At 51.2% G+C, this 19,299-nt stretch overlaps 1 protein-coding gene across 1 annotated transcript; it reads left to right on the top strand.

Moving 5' to 3' along the window:
• The first annotated feature begins 7,826 nt into the window (after positions 1 to 7,826).
• pyd (zonula occludens-like protein polychaetoid) lies at positions 7,827 to 19,186 on the top strand. The gene is made up of 16 exons (XM_029112114.1): positions 7,827 to 7,904; positions 10,037 to 10,096; positions 11,134 to 11,258; positions 11,876 to 12,170; positions 12,413 to 12,662; positions 12,774 to 12,840; positions 13,105 to 13,382; positions 13,478 to 13,827; positions 14,578 to 15,280; positions 15,535 to 15,715; positions 15,849 to 16,223; positions 16,382 to 16,872; positions 16,982 to 17,339; positions 17,476 to 17,643; positions 18,383 to 18,612; positions 18,732 to 19,186. Exons 1-16 carry the CDS (start codon positions 7,827 to 7,829, stop codon positions 18,977 to 18,979), a joined length of 4,257 nt encoding a protein of 1,418 aa, XP_028967947.1. The 3' UTR covers positions 18,980 to 19,186.
• Positions 19,187 to 19,299: the final 113 nt, after the last annotated feature.

Genomic DNA, 19,299 nt, shown 5'->3' with positions numbered 1-19,299 from the left:
ACATTGACCCACGCATTGTATTGAAAGTCGAATGGATGCCATCGATTACGCTCCGCAGGACATCCTAATTTGAGAAACTCTCCAGGATAATGAATAATCGCTTGAAAGTTTGCCGATGATGTGTTTGAAGAAAAGAGGCTTGAGCCTGGAGATAAGGGATTCGGTTTCCCCGGAGCGGCGACATGGTCTGCGTCATTGAGACGGGGGCGTGGCTATACATTCCGAGTGATGCTGACGTCATCACGTTCTTCCTCCCCAGGCTCGAGGAGGCATCCGCTATTATTCATGTGGTATAAGTATTTCGAATCAACGAAAATAGACTCCATCGTACGAGAGGTGGGACATTTATTGGGGTTAATAATGAATTTCGAATAGATATACATATCCCGAATAGATATGCATGAAGAATATGACAAACAGGATCACAATTGAGATAAAAGATCCTGGGAGCTGTTCTCGTGGGTCTGTACATCGAGCAATCCACGAGACCCTGAGAAACGGTTCCCTTCCGCCGCTAGAAGCGATCACCTGACATTAGCGGCGGCAGACAGAATATCCAAACGCGAGGTCGTTATACTTGACAACGGTTCCCTCTGAAACAAAGCGTAGTCATGTTGGAACATCGCGCACGGACGACATTCGGAGCGAACCCGAAGTTTCAGATACTTGAATATCTTGAAAAAAAATTCACCTTGAAGCTCCTTTCTGCTCAAGGAGCGTCACGGAGTATTCCGTTCTGTGAAGTCTCCCATGAGGATAAAACAATGTAATAAGGTTTCAACACGGAAAGCCGATCGCACGCCCGGATTCATATGCTTATTGCTTCTTCCATCCATCGGACTAGCTCTCGGATTGAAGGTATCGCTCTTCCCCGAATTGATACGTCGCTGGTAAGCTCTGCATCGAACCGGACGAAGGCTCGGGCCCAGGAATGACACCGTGACTGCATGCGGACTGGGACGATTCCACCCGCATGAGCCATGACAAGCAGTCACGGAGGCGAAGCCGATCTCTTCGATCGATCTGAGATTCACAATTTTCTCCACTTCTAAAAATGTTCTTCGCATTGAGACGCGGAATGTTCGCATTGTTCGAATCCGGCGAGCACTAATCGAACCTGAGCAAACATCGTCCGACATTTCACCGACTTCTCGCTCAGCTGTTTCTCTGGAGGAATCGAAGGAGTTTCCGCAAATTTTCTGTCTTTTCTTCGCCGTTGCACTCTCGATGCCTCCTCCGCGTTTCTCGGCGATCTGATCCGACCTGTCCTCGTCGCTTTGCGTACGATGCACAAATATTGGCATCGAATTACAATGTCGATGTTCTTGTTCATCGGCTCCTCATCGAAGTCGGACAAGATTGTGTCGTCTGACGAACAAAAACGAATCCATCCGCAAGTGGGAGCGAAAACTCATTTCGCAGAGACTCCAGACTCTATAGGTATCGCTTCAACTGCCCGGACGCAATGAAATACACTCATTGTTCAGCGGAAAGGTTCGTGGACCCGCCGCCCCGAAACCTGGAGTTCGAAGCCCGTAATCTCGCTCGGCATGGAATTATCCTTTCGGAGCGGTCGATGATCGTTGGTCTTGCTGGGAAGATAGGCGTTGATGTTCATATGGGAGATCGCGGGACTTCGCAATCTGACGTAGATCCCAAGAGCTCGTGCGTAAATCAGGCAACTCGGTCTCGCTCCTGATTTTTCCGAACAGGACCTCCACTGGGAATCGAATTACTTGTTGTTGATTCAACGGCAAACACCGCGTTTGGCCGAGCTCTAACGACGTCGCCTCAGACGACGCGAAGGTGCGGCGCATCGTATCAGTCATCTGGTATTTCAGCCGACCAACCAGGGGGTAGCGTCGTGCTCAATCAAACGTACCGTCGAAACTCATGAGTGGACGAAACAGATGAGAAAGGAGGGAATAGTTTACGATTCACCTGACGGCGCAATCATCGCCGTTATCCGCCGTCATCTTCCGTTATGTTTTTCTGTGTGTCATCGACTCGGTTGCTGCCATCATCGCTACAATTATCATCGCTATCTGAAGACAAGACTGTGGATCAGAGTAAAAACGTAGTAGCTACTCTCGTCTCATTGCTCGACGCCAGAATTGGAGGATATCCCGAATTCCGAAGAATTCCCTCCCCTTCGGAATCCTGATAACTGTTGCATGAGGATCGGAGGGAATCTTTTACAGACATCCGACGTTCTACGACTCAAACCGGGGTCAGCGTCGGAATCTATTGTCCCATTTGGAGGGTAGCCCGTCACGCGTCCGAATTAGGAAGCAAGCAATGGTGCCTAAGTGAACGAGAGAGCTTCGATTTCGCGAGGCTCGATTGAGACGTCTTCAATTCTGCATCTTCCCCGTCCTCAAGTGTGGAACTTCCGATGTATCTCATCGGAAAGATGCCGAAATGAATCGTGCGTACCGAATGCCGCTCAAAGATAGCTCATGTTACCGATACGTTCTGGGGTCTGAAAGGTCACTTTCTCGAAGGCAGACCATCCATCAAAGGATGTTTTTCTAAGTTGGAGCCATCGTCAGATTATTTTCGGAGGCTTTCACTCCGGGGAAATGACTGATGACTCCGGAGAGCACCAGCAGCTGGTTCGGCTTGTTTGGAATCGTTGTCAAGATGTGCGATAAATTCTGCCGCAAATCCAAAAAGAAGACCGAGTGTATGATCGAGCGCGGTTCCCCCGAATTCCTCATCCTTCCCAAAGCACTTGGCCGCGCACGGGCGTCTGCGGCGAATTTCACCGCACGGAAGGAACTTTCCGTGGAATTCCCAAGACAAACGAGAATACCCGCGACAACCGGCAGCGACATCTCCTATTGAGAAAAATCAGGTGAGTATATGTGGACCTCTTGTCAGATGCTACGGGTTCTCCTCGGGGGCTCACCTGTGAAAATAAATCACCGCAGCGTAATGAATCATTCGATACACAGACGTTAGAATCTTTCTGGACAATCGAAGCTACGGTGAAATATCTGGGGGACCTACTGACTGACTAACTGGTATATGGAGAATAAACTTTTTAGCGTGATCAGTCAGAAGCTGTTGTTCGTCGTCGCTTCGGTAAGCAGTAAGGTAAACGAGCATACGATTCGAAGCTGACGTGTGGGCGAAGTCGTGAAGTAAATGTCATAGTTTTGCTTGGTCAATCACACGTTCAGAAGCATGACCAAGCTTAGTTGTGAAGTGGAGGTGCCTCACGAGGGGCTCCGGTCACCCGGCCGGTCGGCCGTATCCCCCGCGAAAGCCCCCTCCTTTCCGCGTCTTCCCTCAGCCCAATCGCGAACAGAATGAAGATTCTTCTTCTCCTGCTCTGGCCCAACAATAGCGATACTTTCGTTTCTGAATTCGGTCACCGATGCATTACGGCTGCTTCTCGAACGGCACGTTCTTGATCAACCTCCGCGAGGGTCGTCAACGTACTCAAAGAGAGTACTCAAAGAGAGTTCGAGCCGCGAGTCACATATAGAGAAAAAGAACGTTCTTAGATTAGGTGTATAAAGAATGAACTTGCTCTCTCAAAAACGCTGACTTGTGCCTTGCTCCCGATGAGGATTCCTCGGGTAGCTGGTCGATCATTCTGAGTGAGAATCCAGTTCATTTCTTCGCTCAAGTCCCCCGAGCCCCGAGTTGAGCCCCATGAAGCTCATGGCTCCGGGAGTCTCCGTGGAATCCTCCCAGAATTCTCGAAGAACCCTCCTCCGTTCCTCCCTCCCAAGCTCCTGGGAGCTTTCTGACGCAACCAAAACGCTTGGGAGGAATGTGGGATGCGCTTTTTCACACAGCCTGCTGAAGCTCTTCTGATGTGTCGTTTTGGCCGTCCCTCGGTCTCAAGCCTCGTGGTGGACTCGCTTCGCCCACGACCAAAGTGCTGCTCCTCATGGAGCTCGGGCGATTCCTGCCGCTCAAAAAAGTCGATTTTCTGATTTTTCGATGCGATGAAATTTCACCGCCTAGGATTCCGGCGCCGATCACGCCACGGAGGTCGCCGTCGTCAGGACACCCGTGAAACGACGCGACGCCACAGGCAGGTCGTGGCTTTCGATTGCGCCGAGAAAGAGGAAATCTCAGGAGAGAGAATCCAGGGGTGATTCTCATCGATGACCGGTCAACCGAGCCGAACTCTCGATTGAGAGCCCGCGGAAGAATACGGGAGACTCCCTTTGAAGATTCCAACGCTGCCATAATTTATTCATCAGAAGAGTCTCGTTCATAAAAAACATTTTCCCTTCGAGAAGTCAAGTGTTTCGTCGAGCTCGAAGAGCTCTTCCTGGACATCCGCGGGAAGCATTGCTTCCCTTCATTCCGGCAGTATACTCCCTGTTTGAGTCACTTTCCATCTCTCCGCGGACATTTCGGTCCCCGTCACCTCGCTCTTATCGATTGGCGGTGCCCAGGTCGCTCATGAATATCGCCGCCCTCGGCGTAGTCGTGGTCGATCCCTCCCGGTTGTGCTTCTGTTGCTGACTGATGACGAAGAAAAAACCTCCTCGCCGATCAGCAGCAACTTCCCCTCGGATCCGCCGCTGCCATGGCGGTGGCGACGGCGGCGGCAGCGGCAAGCGAGCGAGCGGGTGCTCCGACGGCGGCGTGGTGTGTAGAGCAAGGGTATCCGAAAATCGCCCCAACGCGTTCTACCGTATAGTGCCGTTCAACGTTACGTACACGTCGCCTATGCGTGCCGTTTCATGCACGCGCAAACGTGCATTTCCATAGTTCCCTGGTTCGGTGGCCACCTGTAGAGGTGGCGGCGGTGGTTTCTTGTTTGCCGGTGCCGATAGATAGATCTCAGGATCGATTGTGCCGCTTGAGTTTGGTTTCTCAATCGAAGTGGCGCTGGAAGTTTTCGTGGAGGGATATATTTCACCTCATGCCGCGTGTGCTTAGCCGGCATAAGAACAGGTGGTGACAGTATGTGCGGATGAGAGTACTTCACTAGAATTTCGTGATTCTTCCTCTGGTTCAAGCCGGCTTGACACCGCTCAACAAGAATGGTAGGTTTGCCGAAAAGATTCGCCGGTCCCAGGGGATCCTGGTGATTTTTGCCTCGATCTCCTCGCATTGAAATCGTAGAATATTCCGCGTCCGAACAATTGGCGCGAATCATCTCACGGAAGTGGAGCGGCCGCCCGGAGCTCGGGCTCTAAGTTTCTGAAACAGATGCAGGTATACGTGACAGACGGACGGCCAAGCGGTCAGCCGTTATACCTGTCGCCGGAGAGCACATCTGCTCTTTTCAACACTCATATGAAATCCCGGTCGCCGTCGTCGAGACCTCCGTCGATTGAATGTGCTTGAGAACTTGTGCTTCTCCTGTCTCTGGCCAAACATACTCGTATTGTGAGCGAAAAACAAAAGTTCGTCGGCGTCGTCGCCGTGTTGTCGTCGACATCCTTCCGTACTGGGCTTCGCCGGCGGTGATTTTTCTTCTCCAACGGTCTTTTTCCTCGGCCGTTTTAACCCCATTTCGAAGGAAGCTCGCTCGGTCTTTCCCTCTCTCTTATTCCTCACTGCTTCCAGCGAATATCGGAACTGTTAGAACTTAACAATACGGTTCCACTGATTCGCAAAAGTAGAATTATGCCGAGTACGCAGCTCCGTTTCCTGGTGGGAAATCTTGCGTTTTGCGCTCCATTCTTACAAATCCGAAGTCATCGAATTTTGTTGTTGCTTCATCGTTTCTGCTCTGGCGAATCATTAGCCGCGGTGATATCGGTCGCAGTGTCAGAAAAAAACTCTTCAGCCGTGAGGCGGATCTTCGTCGGTGTCCGATAAAATCCAGACTTGCTCATGGGACAAGAAACCAGCACATCGCTGGTCCCATGCTCTATTTTTCGAGACCTTTGCGGATGTGTGGATAGACCTTTCATTTCACCTACTCCGAAATGGAATGTGTTTCGACTACTCGGTTCTGCCGAGCTTTGTCTCTCTCAAGGTTTTGCGGCCATGGGGGTTCTCATCGGAACCGAGCTCTGAACGAACGAACGAATGGACAGGGCGGTAGGTCGTCGTCGTCTTCGTCGCTGCTGCTGCAGCCGCCGCCGCCACCGCCGCAACCGTCGACCTTAGATACCTACCGGGCCTCAATATGCTCAAGATAGAACAACAAGAAGAAACGGCGACGGCACCAGCAGCCGAAGATGCGTCAGGCTTCTATGTGTACGCCTGTAAAATGCGTCACCGATCGACTGAACGCTGGCCAGTGGTCCAGCAGACGGTCGCATTCGCTAATCGTGAAGGGCTCAAGCGTGCCTGGCTTCATATTCCCTACGATGAAGAGAATTTTCACAATACATACATTTACTAATGACGATCATTGGGCCGCTGATCGAGATCCGAGGCTTCTTTTACGGAGTCGGCGGGCATCACTGTCCCTATCCTCAACCAGGCACATGATTCGCCGCTCTAAATTGTAGTTATTAGGCGCTGTGTCCATAGAACCGGGCATCTCACAATCTCGCGGAGCATAAATCTGTCGATCTGGCTTCGTTTTGTGGTCGGTTTGTATTGCCAGTCTCCTCACAATTTCCACATAATACATACAAACACTCGTATGTAATTAGACTGACGTCTAAATTGCACACTCATGCTCGTGTTTATTGGCATACGCTGTTATTATTTGAGCGCGCAACGAGAACTCGATGGTGGCGAGAGAATACTACGCAATCGGCGGGACCGGGTCATCCGAGCCGAACCCGGATGGTTCAACTTGTCAAAATCTTCCTTGAGGTGCCAGTCAGCCGATAACGGACTTTCCGACCGTCGAAAAGTGTTGCTCCAAGCTCAGCGACCGCTGCCGCTGGAAATTCCAGTAAGAGCTCTGCTAGGGGTGCTTCGGAGATGTGTACGGGAGCTTAGTTTTTCGATGATGGCGAACTTCAGGTCCTTATGTGATCGATGGTCTGGTATGCATGGGTTCTCCAGCGGACCGAATTCCTTCCGTTATGCGAGTTCCACTGTGATGGAGGAGGTCCGGCGCGCGGGATCCGAAAAGCACTTGTGGAACTGGACTTCTACAAGGACCGCGTGGACTAAATACTGTGGGAGACAGAAAACGGTAGTAGTACGCCGTGGTCGTCGCTATGTGCGGCGGGAAACGATGGCATCCGTATCGGTTTCCGGAAGACGGGCGGCGGGTCTTCGCAGAATGTCGGAAAGATGCAAATCTCGTCCCCTTGTGCGAGCGTGTGGGTTTTTTCAAAGACTTGTTTGAAATAATCGAAAGTCACGCTTCTTGGAACATCATAATCGCCGTCTTGATTATATTGGAATATCCCGACGACTCGATACGACCCGTTTACTCATGTCTGATGCTTGTCTCGTCAGAATCCGTGATACTGAAGCTGCTCGGGAGATGCTCCAAGCAGTCAGCTGCGCAGATTCCCGAGACAGAGAAATGTTTCCGGTATCTCATCTCATTACGGACTTGCGTAGATGATGATCCGGATATCGCTAACCGACGAGCTCGGATAAGAGGTCCAGATTTTCTATTCCCGACACGGCTCCAAGCCCGTGAGGAGACGAATGCGCGGGGAACGGGACGAATTCGTCGGCGACTCACGGTGTCCAATTGGGGCTCTTCCTCTGCGGCTAGTAGATTCGAGCTCCGATCGATTTTGCATCTGTTACAAAGATTGATGAGTCTCTAGAAAATCATATGATGATCTGCCGGAAGATGTCCACCGAATTCGGCACGACAGTGACTCATTCAGAGATGTTTGCATCCACCTCCGAATCATCAGAATCGTTCTGGAAGAGAGAGAACTTTTCCATTGTGTCTTTAAGGTTTCCCGAAGCGTTAGATGTTCGGAGAAGTCATCAAAGCCGATCTTGACCCCTTCTCGGTAAAACGTAAGCCGACAGAAGCCGAATGCGCCCAAGTATGTCTACCGGCACTGTTGGACGGCGAGCTTGATGCCAGCGGTCGCAGCAGCGGTGGCAGATGGGTGGTTCTTCGCTCCGTGCTCCGAGCGAACGGGCTCTCTAAGTTAATTTCTCTTTGTTTACACGCAACCGACTTCTTGGGCTTCTGGTGGTTCTCCTCCTCACTCTCCGGTTAGAAAATTATTCTTGCTCGCTCGACTCACGGAGCAGTCCCAGATTTGGATGGCTTTGGGGCAGATGCTGATAGTAGAATGTTTCGCTCGCAGGTAGTTTCGCCTTGTGAGCTTCTGAAGACAACAATGCCCTTCCGCATGGAGAAGACGTTGTCAGATGCGCGCTTCCCACGTTCTGCCGTCGCCGACCGTTGCTTCCTGAATCATTGAATCATGCAGGGAGGTTCATACTATCGAACAGCCTGGAGTTCCAATACTGAATGATTATGTTGATGGGGGAACTCACGAAATTCTCCCAGTAGGCTCGTCCACCTACCAAAATTGAGATTCGTCGTCATCTCGATATCTATGGGTTCTCGATGCCTCACTCACTCATCACTTGGAAATCGAGGGCGCCGAGCCCACTCGGCAACGCGAAGTGAGCCCACGTACTTCAACCGATGTCGGCCAGGCTTGAAACAACATTTTGGAATGAAGCGAGCGCATGAACAATGAGATATTAAATTTTTCCCGGAAGGGCACCCCACCGAGACCTCTTTCTGCATTTCTGATGCCACGTGCGAATTTCTTCCTTGCGGGAAAAACTTTCACCGGCCAGCTAGACCGTGAGGCCGAAGAACTGGTTACAGGCCGATTCTAAGCGGTAACAAGCGACAACCGACGATCGAGTGGGCTCGGAAGTGGTGTCGGTTGGCGCAATTCGCAGAACCGCTTGATTAACTATCAGTGGTTCTCCGCTCGCGGGTCACGGAATATTCCGAATGCTAGCCGCTGCTGCGATAGAAGTAATCGAAGATGGACTCTTTTCAGTTGGTCTATCCATGTTGTTTGCAAGGCGCACGAGGTGGGGCAATTGAATCGAACCGCCCCGAATTCACCCTTGACTTGCTTGATGTGGTTAGTTTGGAAAATTCGGATCGAAGGCCACCTGACCCCGCTTCAATTTGAGTGATTGAAATGACGGCGGGCAGAAAATTTCCGATCGCGATGCTCGTATACAGTTCGCCCCAAGCCCGTACCATGAATTTCTTCACAATTTTCTCGAATCCTCGTGTGTGGGGCTGCCAATTATTCCACCCCGATTTAGGAGAAGGCAGCGAGGCAGGAAACGGGGTGGCGGTGACATATGAAAAAAAGATTATGCGCAAAATAGTCGATAGTCCACGGGATCGCAGCGAGCGGACGATTTTCGACGTTCTGCCGGGGAAACATTCACTGAAATGCAGGAATCCAAGAAAACCAAAAGGAAAGAGCCCGAGAAAAAACGTGAAGTTTCTGATGACCGGGCGAGGCTCTGTGAGGTTCAATGGAAGAGTCAAGGTCGAGAACGGTTCACTTGGGTGTTCGCCGTCGCTCGGTGACTCAATCCGTAAGAATCCTCAGTGACGGGCGCCTCCTCCGTTCGCCTAAAGCAGAAGCTCAACTCCGCATCGTCGAAGAGCTACTCGCTCAGCAAAATGAAGTAAATCTCCATGGGTTCGCCACAAGGAGAATTGAGATCTCATTGCTCGGCTGCAATCGTCTTGCTGAATGGACGCGAGTAGGGACGATTTGTCGTTTATGGCAATCCCCATGGACACGAATATTATTTTCCAGATACCAGATACTAATACATATAACATGCATTAGTAAAAACTGATAATAGATCAAAATTTCCCCGAGCAGCCGCTTGGGCTTCCGCAGGTGGATCAAATCGGCTCCTATGAGCTGTCGTCGAGGCCTGGGACCTCTTCGAGCATCTCTGTTTTCTCCTGCAGAGCGCGGACCCTTCGCTAAATCCGTTCATACGAAAATACTCATTGAGCGTATCCCATGGAGTTATTGATTTCTTCGGATTCCTCCCCGGGAACCTCAATTAGTTTTGTTTTTCATCCTTCACTTTCCTGGGGTCTCTGTTCCAGCGGGAGATTAACAACTCCACAGACATCATCTAAGCTCCTTTCGTCTTTCCTCAGGACTCCAACATGAACGACCTGCACTCCTGCTACGAGCTACTGAATATTCCTCTGGCGAAGGTGAGTACTCTCCTACTGAGCATAGACTCTCGTGGACCTACCCTGTGCATCTGGGCACATAGAATGCTGCTCCTTCACATGTGCCGACAAGTTCCCGAAGGGGAGGCAATCTGACAGCTGAAGGTGTTCGAAATCTTCAGAATCGACCGACGCGATGTGTAGCCTCGGATATCGACGTCATTGTCCATCGATCACAGCAGCTCCGGAGGCGCCAGGGTTGGAATCCGCTTTCTAGCGCTTCATATAGTGCGGTCATTGTGTCTCTGGGCCGGAAGGCATACGATCACATCGGCCGTGTCCGGCCCCATCTCGCGGCTCAAGTCATCCGGAACCCTCGAGTTCGCGGAGCCCGGGCTCCGGCTGGAGAGTCTCTCCGGGAGAATTGAGGATTCGACACGAAATCCCACCATTGAAAAACTCACTCAGGGCGGAGTACGCTGCGATATGCGAGTCGATTGCCCCTCGGCCGTTCGCTTGGAACGATGGCTCGCAACGATTAGGTTATGAACAAATCTTTTCGCGAAAGACGTCATCGCACGGGATTTATTCTGCACGAGTCAAGTGTCTGAGGCACATTTCGAAAATTAAATGCAGCTCTAAATTATTATTCTACCACCTCGATGTGAGATCGGCGAATTCCTGGCGAGATAGCCAGTGCCACCGCGGCGAAGGTTTAGTCGCGAAGATGGTCTTCGTCGATTGAAAGTGTCGAACGACGGAAAGTTCGGATCAGGGAGAAAATCTCGTTTTCTCAATATCCGTTTAAACAAGTTATTTATTGACGCTTGGATTCCCGCAAGGATTCCCCCGGTTTGTTGACGGAGTCGGTCCTCCCTCTCGTTGCCGTCGACGGGAGGCAACGAGAGTGATTACTCAATTTGGTGGGGGCGTAGCATGCCCATGATCGAGATGAACCTCGGAGGGTTGGCGACTATATTTGTACGTGGAAGGTTTTCCGCTCACGCGCATGAGCTGCGTTTTTCTCTGTACTTCCAGGTCGTCTTCTTAAAATCCAACTGAAAATCCGCTCTTTCCAGGTCCCGAATTACGGGTTCGGTATCGCTGTTAGCGGGGGACGCGACAGCTCACTCGCTGACAATCAGGAGGGGTATATCGTGATATCGGATGTCCTCAAGAATGGTCCTGCCGAGGGAAAATTGCTGTGAGTATTTCGGAACCTGGTGGACCCGATTCCCTATATGATCTCCGATGCAGCAATCACCTGGGAACTGTCGATGAAGCTCCACAAGCAGCGGATCTTCCGCGAGCCGGTCAAGTCGTGAAGCATCCCGATCTAGGAACTAGCCGAGTGACTCCCGTCCGATAACAACTATGAGGGAAATGGACGTTCCACGATTCACACAGGCGATGATGAAACTTCCTCAGCTCCGCAGAGAAGTTCGCTCGGCGGTGCGACCGGGATGGGACAACGTCTATGCGGATAGTCCATCGACAGCTCAAACATGACATCCAGATAGTCTCTTGTAGTCTAGATTCCTTCACCGGCGATGTTTCTCGCTGGTTTCGTCTTTTACTATCCGCTCGGTCAGATTAGGATAATCGATGGATTTTGAACGTGCCGAACGGTATCGGCGGGCGATCACGCGCGCGCTGGAGTTCTCTGAGGCGCCGCGAACCGATATTCGAATCGGGGTACTAATGATCGTCTGGTTCCCGGGAAAGGTCGCTTGCCCGACATTTTCGAGCAAATTGAGCGTTTTTCTCCATTTTGTTCTCGATGTCAAGTGCAGTATTCTCAAAACTCTGTGTCCCTTCCAGAATCGGAGACATTGTTCTCAGTGCGAACGGTGTCTCGTTCGAGAACGTCGATTACTCCCGCGCGGTGAACGTGTTGCGAGAAAGTGAGGCAATGGTCAACCTTCTCATAAAGAGAAGATTGAATCCGGATTGTGTGTCCGGCGCTCAGAATATGCTGTCGGTCCAGTTGCAACGCAGCAAGAAGAAAGAAGACTTCGGAATCGTTTTGGGATGCCAAGTGTACATTAAGGAGATAACGCCGCGATCGATAGCACACCAGGACAACACGTTGAAAATCGGCGATATTGTTTTGAAGGTTCGTTTCCGTAGCCGATGGCTATTCCAACAAAGATTCCGAACCGGTCACGAGGAGCCTCGCTGATGCCTAGCAGGACATTGTTTCTATCGAATAATCGAATCATTAGAGCCCTTCCGCGGCTGGCGGTGAGGAGCAGCACTTCCGAAAAGCCTCGTTCCTCTGGAGTCTTCGCGACGGAATTTCGGTTTTCCGAAGCGAAGGATGAGCCCGTCGCTCACGATTTTCACTTCCTCTGGCAGATAAATGACCAAGCAACGGACAACCTCTCGCTGAAGGATGCGCGTAAGCTGCTGGACAGTGTGAAAAATTCGATCAACCTCGTGGTGAAGCGTGACGCTTCGGCCGTTACGAACGGAATCGAGAATCGAGCACCCAATCTCGTGCCAGAGTCGTTATACTCGTCGGGCAACGGACCGCCGTCGGGGTTGGGCTCTCCGATGAACAATTTGTGTTTCAACGGTACGAGTACTCCCACTAAAATTCCGAAAGGTAAAGCCGCATTTAGCCGATGTCGTATAAAATGGGGTTAACTGCCGGTGCTGCTGCTGCTCCATTGAGCGACGGGTAACACAGTTTTGACATCATGATCAATTTCTTCAGCTGCTCGAGCGTTGGCAATCAGTGAGGGAGTGGAGGAACTCTCGAGACGGACCCCTCCTGTACAATTGTGAGTGTCCTCGAATCTCTGTAAATCATAAACATTTCGTCATCGAGAGTAATTCAGAACGATATGATCTTTTCGAATTCGGAGACTCCGCCGTCTCGCGTCCCCAATTTCCCGGTCCGCTCCAGGGGCTGGGAAACGTATTCCTCTGCGGCGATCGCGCCGAAGTTCCGAAGGAGCGTCCAGAGTGAAAGAGAGTCGTTGACGCATGCGGAGCAGATAGTGACTCTTGGTTGTTCCTCCTTATCGTCTCCGTCGTTTATACAGGGCAACGAAACCCAGTGATGCTCCGGTGCGAACAATTTCTTTCGAAAAACCACCTGAAGGGTCGCTTGGCATCCGACTCACCGGTGGTAACAAAGTCGGAATATTCGTATCTGCCGTGCAGCCCGGGATCGCGGCTTCGCTGCAGGGTCTTCAACCGGGCGACAAACTCCTCAAAGTCAATCAAGTCGACATGAACGGAGTCACACGCGAAGACGCTGTCATGTTCCTCCTACGGGTGCAAGAACATATTTGTCTCGAAGTTCAACACTGCAAGGAAGGTTTGTGTGACTTTCGTGAATTTTCGGCTTTTCCGTGTTATTTTTCATTTTCGCATCGCTTCTCTGGGAACTTACCGGAAAACCCATACATACAGAATACGACGACATTGTCGCCAATCACCTGCATGGCGACTCGTTCTACGTAAAAACTCAGTTCGTGCACGAGCCGCCCCCGGGCCAGAGTGTGAAGGATGCGCTGTCGTTCAAGAGTGGGGAAATTTTCCACGTCGTGGACACGCTGCACAACGGTTCAGTCGGACAGTGGCTCGTCTATCGGCTGGGTCGGAACAATCAGGAAATTCAGAAGGGAGTAATTCCCAATGCGAGCCGCGCGGACGAACACGCTCACGAGCAGATGGCGCAGCTCAAAAAAGACAAAGACATGGACAGTCGAGGGAGTTTCTTCAAACGACGTGGTCAGCGAAGGTCCAAAAGTCTGATAAAGGTCAGTAAAATTTCGGAATACGCCGTCTGAATGATCGCGCTTGTCTTTTCATTAAAATTTCGCAGTATTCTCTCTGAGTCTGTTCGGTGCACCAGGAGTGCTTTAGACGAGTTCACAGAATTTCTCGTGTTCGCCGCACAAGGGCATCGAGGTCCGCTCGGCTGCTCACGATATGAAACGCGACTTATTAATTCCTCAACGATAACAGAGACGACCGCATATTAAGGCCTTTCGCTTCTGTCGTAATTTGTTGCTCTATTTACATTGAGCAAATCGCTTGTCAACAAAGCATCTTTTCTCGTCGTGGAGGCTCGAAGTCCCACTCATCCTAGAACAAAAGAAACACAATACTTGACGTCGTCGAACGTCGTCAAGCAGAAGTACAATGAGCTCCATGCGGCCAGCCGGACGGTCTTCGGATCGGTCATGGAGGACCCGAGATATTCCGTGTCGAACGCTCGATCTGCGCTGGTATCGATCTCAACCATTCATTTTTTACTCGAGTTCATCGTCACGAGCGGATGGTGGAACGCTATTTCTCGTTATCCGAATCATGTTCCATCTGGTCTCCTATCTCTCTCGGATTGGTCACCGGGAACCGATTAGGACCCCCGCTGAGGGACCTTTTTTCCCTGTCGATTTCGCGGTAGCTGTGCTCGGAGGCCCCCGACGACCGAAAGCGTCGCGTATTGTGCGGCCAGGAGACTCGAAACCCTTGTCTCAAAGCGGATTTACTTTCTCCCTCTGCAGGATTATAGCGCCGAACCGATATACTCCGACCAGTGTCGACTGGTCGCTTACCAACGGGTCACTTTGAAACACCCGGGATTCGTGCGACCTGTGGTGATATTCGGCGCTATAGCCGACGTCGCCCGTAACAAACTCCTACACGACTACCGCGACATCTACGCGTCGCCTCGTCTCGCGGCGAACGTCGAGGATCTACCGGGGGCGAGTTCAGGAGTCATCCGTCTAAGTGCCATTAAAGACATCAGCAAAGAGGGCAAGCACGCCGTGTTGGACGTGACGCCTTCCGCCGTGGATCGTCTGAACTACGCACAATTCTATCCGATTGTGATTTTCCTCCGCGCGGAAAACAAGCATGTCGTTAAGGAGGTTCGCGGTCATTTCGCGCCGGTTCTCACTAGCCGGACGAAGAGCTCCCGAAAACTTCTGGAGCATGCGTCGCGTATCGAGAAGTCGTATTCACACGCGTTCTGTTGTACGATTCCCGTGACGGCGGGCAGCGTCGACTCGTGGTATAGGAAACTCGTCGAAACCATCGACCGACAGCAGTTGCAGGCGATCTGGATCGCCGAAGGGAAACCCGACTCGCTGATCACGGACGATTTCCTGTTCCCGTCGCAGTCGAATCGACTCAGCTATGCATCTTCTCCTGAGAGCGATGTGGAGCTCGTCAACGATAATCTCCCTGAGGAGTCCTACACAACAGGTAAGGATTTGGAGTATCCGCGGTACAGAAATATTTTCCGATCGCCACTACGTCTATACCGTCCCATATGGTCCATGTTTTCCGGAACGCCATATCGCGCACATGTGATCCTTGACGGAGCTGAATCGAGAGGGGCACCCCCATTTCCGCTTCCCGTGTGAACGCTCCTCTCGAATTCCTCTAAGAGCAGAATAGGCTCGTTCTCCAACGCCACCGGAGTGGTTGACTGACTCGGACGATTGGATTCTTTCCAGGACGTCTCGTGAAATCGTCCAGTGATCCATCGCTCGTTCTGAATAACGAAATACAGAGCGTAACGACGGAGCAAGGTCCACAAGAAGATCATTTCGGAAACCTCGCCATGCAATCCGGAAAGTCGCCGGCACACCTCAGCATGCACATGCATTCGACTCCCAACGGGATGGCGCCGAACAAGTAGGAATCGATTCCACGTGGTCTCGACTGAAGTTCTCGTCGAGCGATTTTCTATCGAGCACGTATCTCTCTGATCTCCCCGGTCGGAGGAATCGATGCGGGGTGATTTGAATGAGTGATTTGAATTTTACAGTCTCCCCGATGAAACTTACGCTAGCCCTCCTCTGGTGGCGAAGAAAAATCTCATGGTCAGCCAAATGAGTGAACAGAACTCAATTTACGACAACACGCCCAGGAGGGACGGGGCTTCCGCCATCAACGGCTACAGGGGATCCAACAGGGCAACACCGATCGACCCTAATAACCAAGACGTGTACGGAACGGTCACGACAGAAATGGCGCAGCTGCAGCGAAGACTCCACGAGCAGAAACTGCAAGAAATCTACTCGACTAAGGAAGCTGTTCTCCGTCAAACACCTCAGATCGGAGAGACGACGCCGAACCACTCTGTCACGCCCGCCCCTAAGGTTGACAGGAGCAACAAGCCGCAACGTTTCAACAACATGGTGCGTCTGCTCATCTTCGAATATCCCATTCGTCGAATTCTATCCATAACCCGCCTCGACTTGCGATACTATCCAAGGCAACCTCCGGGTTGATGTCGACAATACTTCGCTGACCCCAAATATCTAAATAATCACAATTATCCTTCCAGTCGACACCGAGCGTGGGTGGCTATCAGATGCGTCTGACGCCTCAGAGTGCGAACCCGAATAAATTCCCGAACGCCGAATCGCCCCAAATGCAGGGTTTGGACTCAGATTACATCAACACGCAACAGGTGGTTCAGCAGCTGCAAATGCATTCGAGACAAAGCTCACTGATCGAGGCTAATCTCCCAATGAGCAACCAGAGTCCGCATGTGGTCAATGAGAGTCCCTACGGCACCCGAATGATGATGAGCCGAATGCCGAAAAAGCCGATCCCTCCCCCTCCGCCGAGGACCCCCTCGAAGCCATTGATCGGAGGACCACTGCCCCCTCCGCCGGGTCGCGCCTCGAATCAAACTCAGCGAGTTTACGAAGCGATGGGACGACCCATCGGAAGCCCTATGGGCGCGTTGAATAACTCCATGGACCGACGAACGCCCGCCGATCGAGATCTCATGATCAAGAATGCTCCGCCACCCTATTCCGCGGTGAACGCAATCAAACAGAGTGAGTGGATCAGAGATTTCTCAAACGATGAGCGCTCGAGCCCACAATTCCATGCTCGATGGAAACCGTCTGGAGAAGTCTACTCTCGAACATGCTCAATTTCTTGCAGACAACAACGGAAATTATCCTATTTATGGAATGTCTCCGGGAAGCACGCCGCCGACACGGCCTTCACCGATGCTCGACAGTCAGAACTACATAAGTCGAAGTGGGGGCAAACGCACAAATCTCTTCGCCCCATCGAATAACATGAGCCCAGCCAATCTCAACCACAACAACAACAATAATAATAATAATAACGCCAACAATCACAATAACATGAGCAGCGGGGGCAGTAACAATATGAACAGCAATTTGAACGGCAACAAAATCGAGATGAACAACAACAACCAGGATTATAATGACAAGCAACCCGGTTACCAGGTCAACAACGGACCCTATCTCAACCTTCCTTACAGCTCATACCGGTTCGTATCCTCAACCCGATCGACGCGATATTTCGTCTCCTAATCGTATTTCGCTTCGAATCCTACTATTGATTGAGTTCAGGGCTATTCACGATTCGAAACGAACGATCACTGATTGCGGAAAATATCCTTCCAGTGGACCGGGAGCTCCTCCCCCTCTGCCACCGCCAATGAGCTACCCAGAAGCGACTCGGGGAAGCGCGTTCGAACTTTACAAGAAACCAGACCTTGTCGGCCCTCCTTCAGGACACAGTCCTGCTTATAAGCGGAGCATCCTAACCGATGTCGACGATGAATACGCCAAGTAAGTTGTGTCCGAACGGAGGCGTACCACCGAGAGAATTTAATGCTAGAATTGTCGCGTCACCGAGGACCGTTGCGAAGCCATCAGCAGCGCTCCGCATCCGCCGCATCTGCGCTGTAGCGCAAAACGGCGATCGTTGCGATTATCCGTGTTCCCGCTCTGTAGAGTCCACTCGCTATCCCTTTGCCCAATATTCACATTCTCAAGTGCCAGACAATCGATATCGGTTTTGACGCGGGAAGCGAACGAGAGAAGTAGAGAAATCGGGAGCGAGAGGAAGGAAGGAAAAATACGTGAGAATGCCGCCGCAGCTTGATCGGTTTTGCCAAATAAATTGTTTCCTCATCGACGTTCGGCCTGGATTTCTTGCACCAGAGCACAGTGGAATATGCGCCGCTCAGAATCCACCTGGACCGGTGGAAAGCTTACTCACAGACTAACAATCGAAACGTCTGAAGCTCCCCACAAATCCCAGAACTTCAATGCGTGAACATCTTGGCGGTTGCCGTTCAGAGATCAGTTCAGAGACCAGCTCAATATTCTTAACCTCCCCTGCACCGACGCCTGACTTAACCAACGAATACCGGGAAGGTCAAATTTCGGGAGAGTCTGCTGGCATCATCATCGTTCGATTAGTTCCGATTGGTATCTAACTGAGATATGCTGCATACGGAAGTTGCTTATGGCCTAATGGGTTTCGGTGGGGGCTGCTCCTAACATCTGCATGTTATCTGTTCAGCCTCGGAGACCATCCTCGCGAACGACCTGACGATCCAACTCCTCTGAATGGGAACGTGGTCGCTTACGTGCAAGGTGTGTTCAATTCTCAAGGAGGACGACTCTATTCTGAACGAACCGGTGTCTCCCTCGTCATCCCGGAAGGGGCGATACCCGAAGGCGTTCAACAGGAAGTCTATTTCAAAGTTTGTCAAGATGACTCCATGCTGCCACCATTGGACCGCGGTCGCGGTAAGTTGTCAACATGCTTTCTAACGCAAGCTCATAAGCCCAAATGTCCTAAGGTTGATATGACGTCAAAAATTAATTTGAATGACGATGATGCTGACGGAATGTATCTTCTCTTCCAGGAGAGACCTTGCTGAGTCCTCTGGTGATGTGTGGCCCTCACGGTTTGAAGTTTCTCAAAGCGATCGAACTACGTTTACCTCATTGTGCCGCTCTGAACCCTGATCATTGGTCGTTCGCCCTCAAATCGACCGACACTGCGGGAGGAGTTCCATCCGAATGGCAGAACGTCTCTCTCGACAACATGAAAGGCGTCGCTTCGTCTCAAATCAAAGACAACCACATTCTCGTGAAAGTCGACCATTTCTGAACATGTACACAAGCAATTTCAGCGCATTATTCTCATCGGACCATCTCGGACAGTATTTATCCAGAATAGCTCACGTGGATCGCATGCCCGGCCTTATTCTGTGAAGTTCTCGCCTGTTTCTCAGAAACATTCACATGGTTGATGCAACAACGTTCAACTGTTCCCGTGATTATATTTCACAAATCATCTGTTCGTGTAGAAAGTGACTCATTGTTCAAATAAAATCCATGTTCAACCTGAAATCATCAATGCGAACGACTGTCGGAAATTCCTTTATCGCAAGTTTCCGGTGGAGCGAGCAGCTGCTCGCGATATTGCCA

Source organism: Galendromus occidentalis, unplaced genomic scaffold, assembly GCF_000255335.2.
Source record: "Galendromus occidentalis unplaced genomic scaffold, Mocc_1.1 scf7180000077484, whole genome shotgun sequence".
Lineage (NCBI taxonomy): Eukaryota > Metazoa > Arthropoda > Arachnida > Mesostigmata > Phytoseiidae > Galendromus > Galendromus occidentalis.
This window is presented reverse-complemented; position numbering and strand designations above follow the sequence as displayed.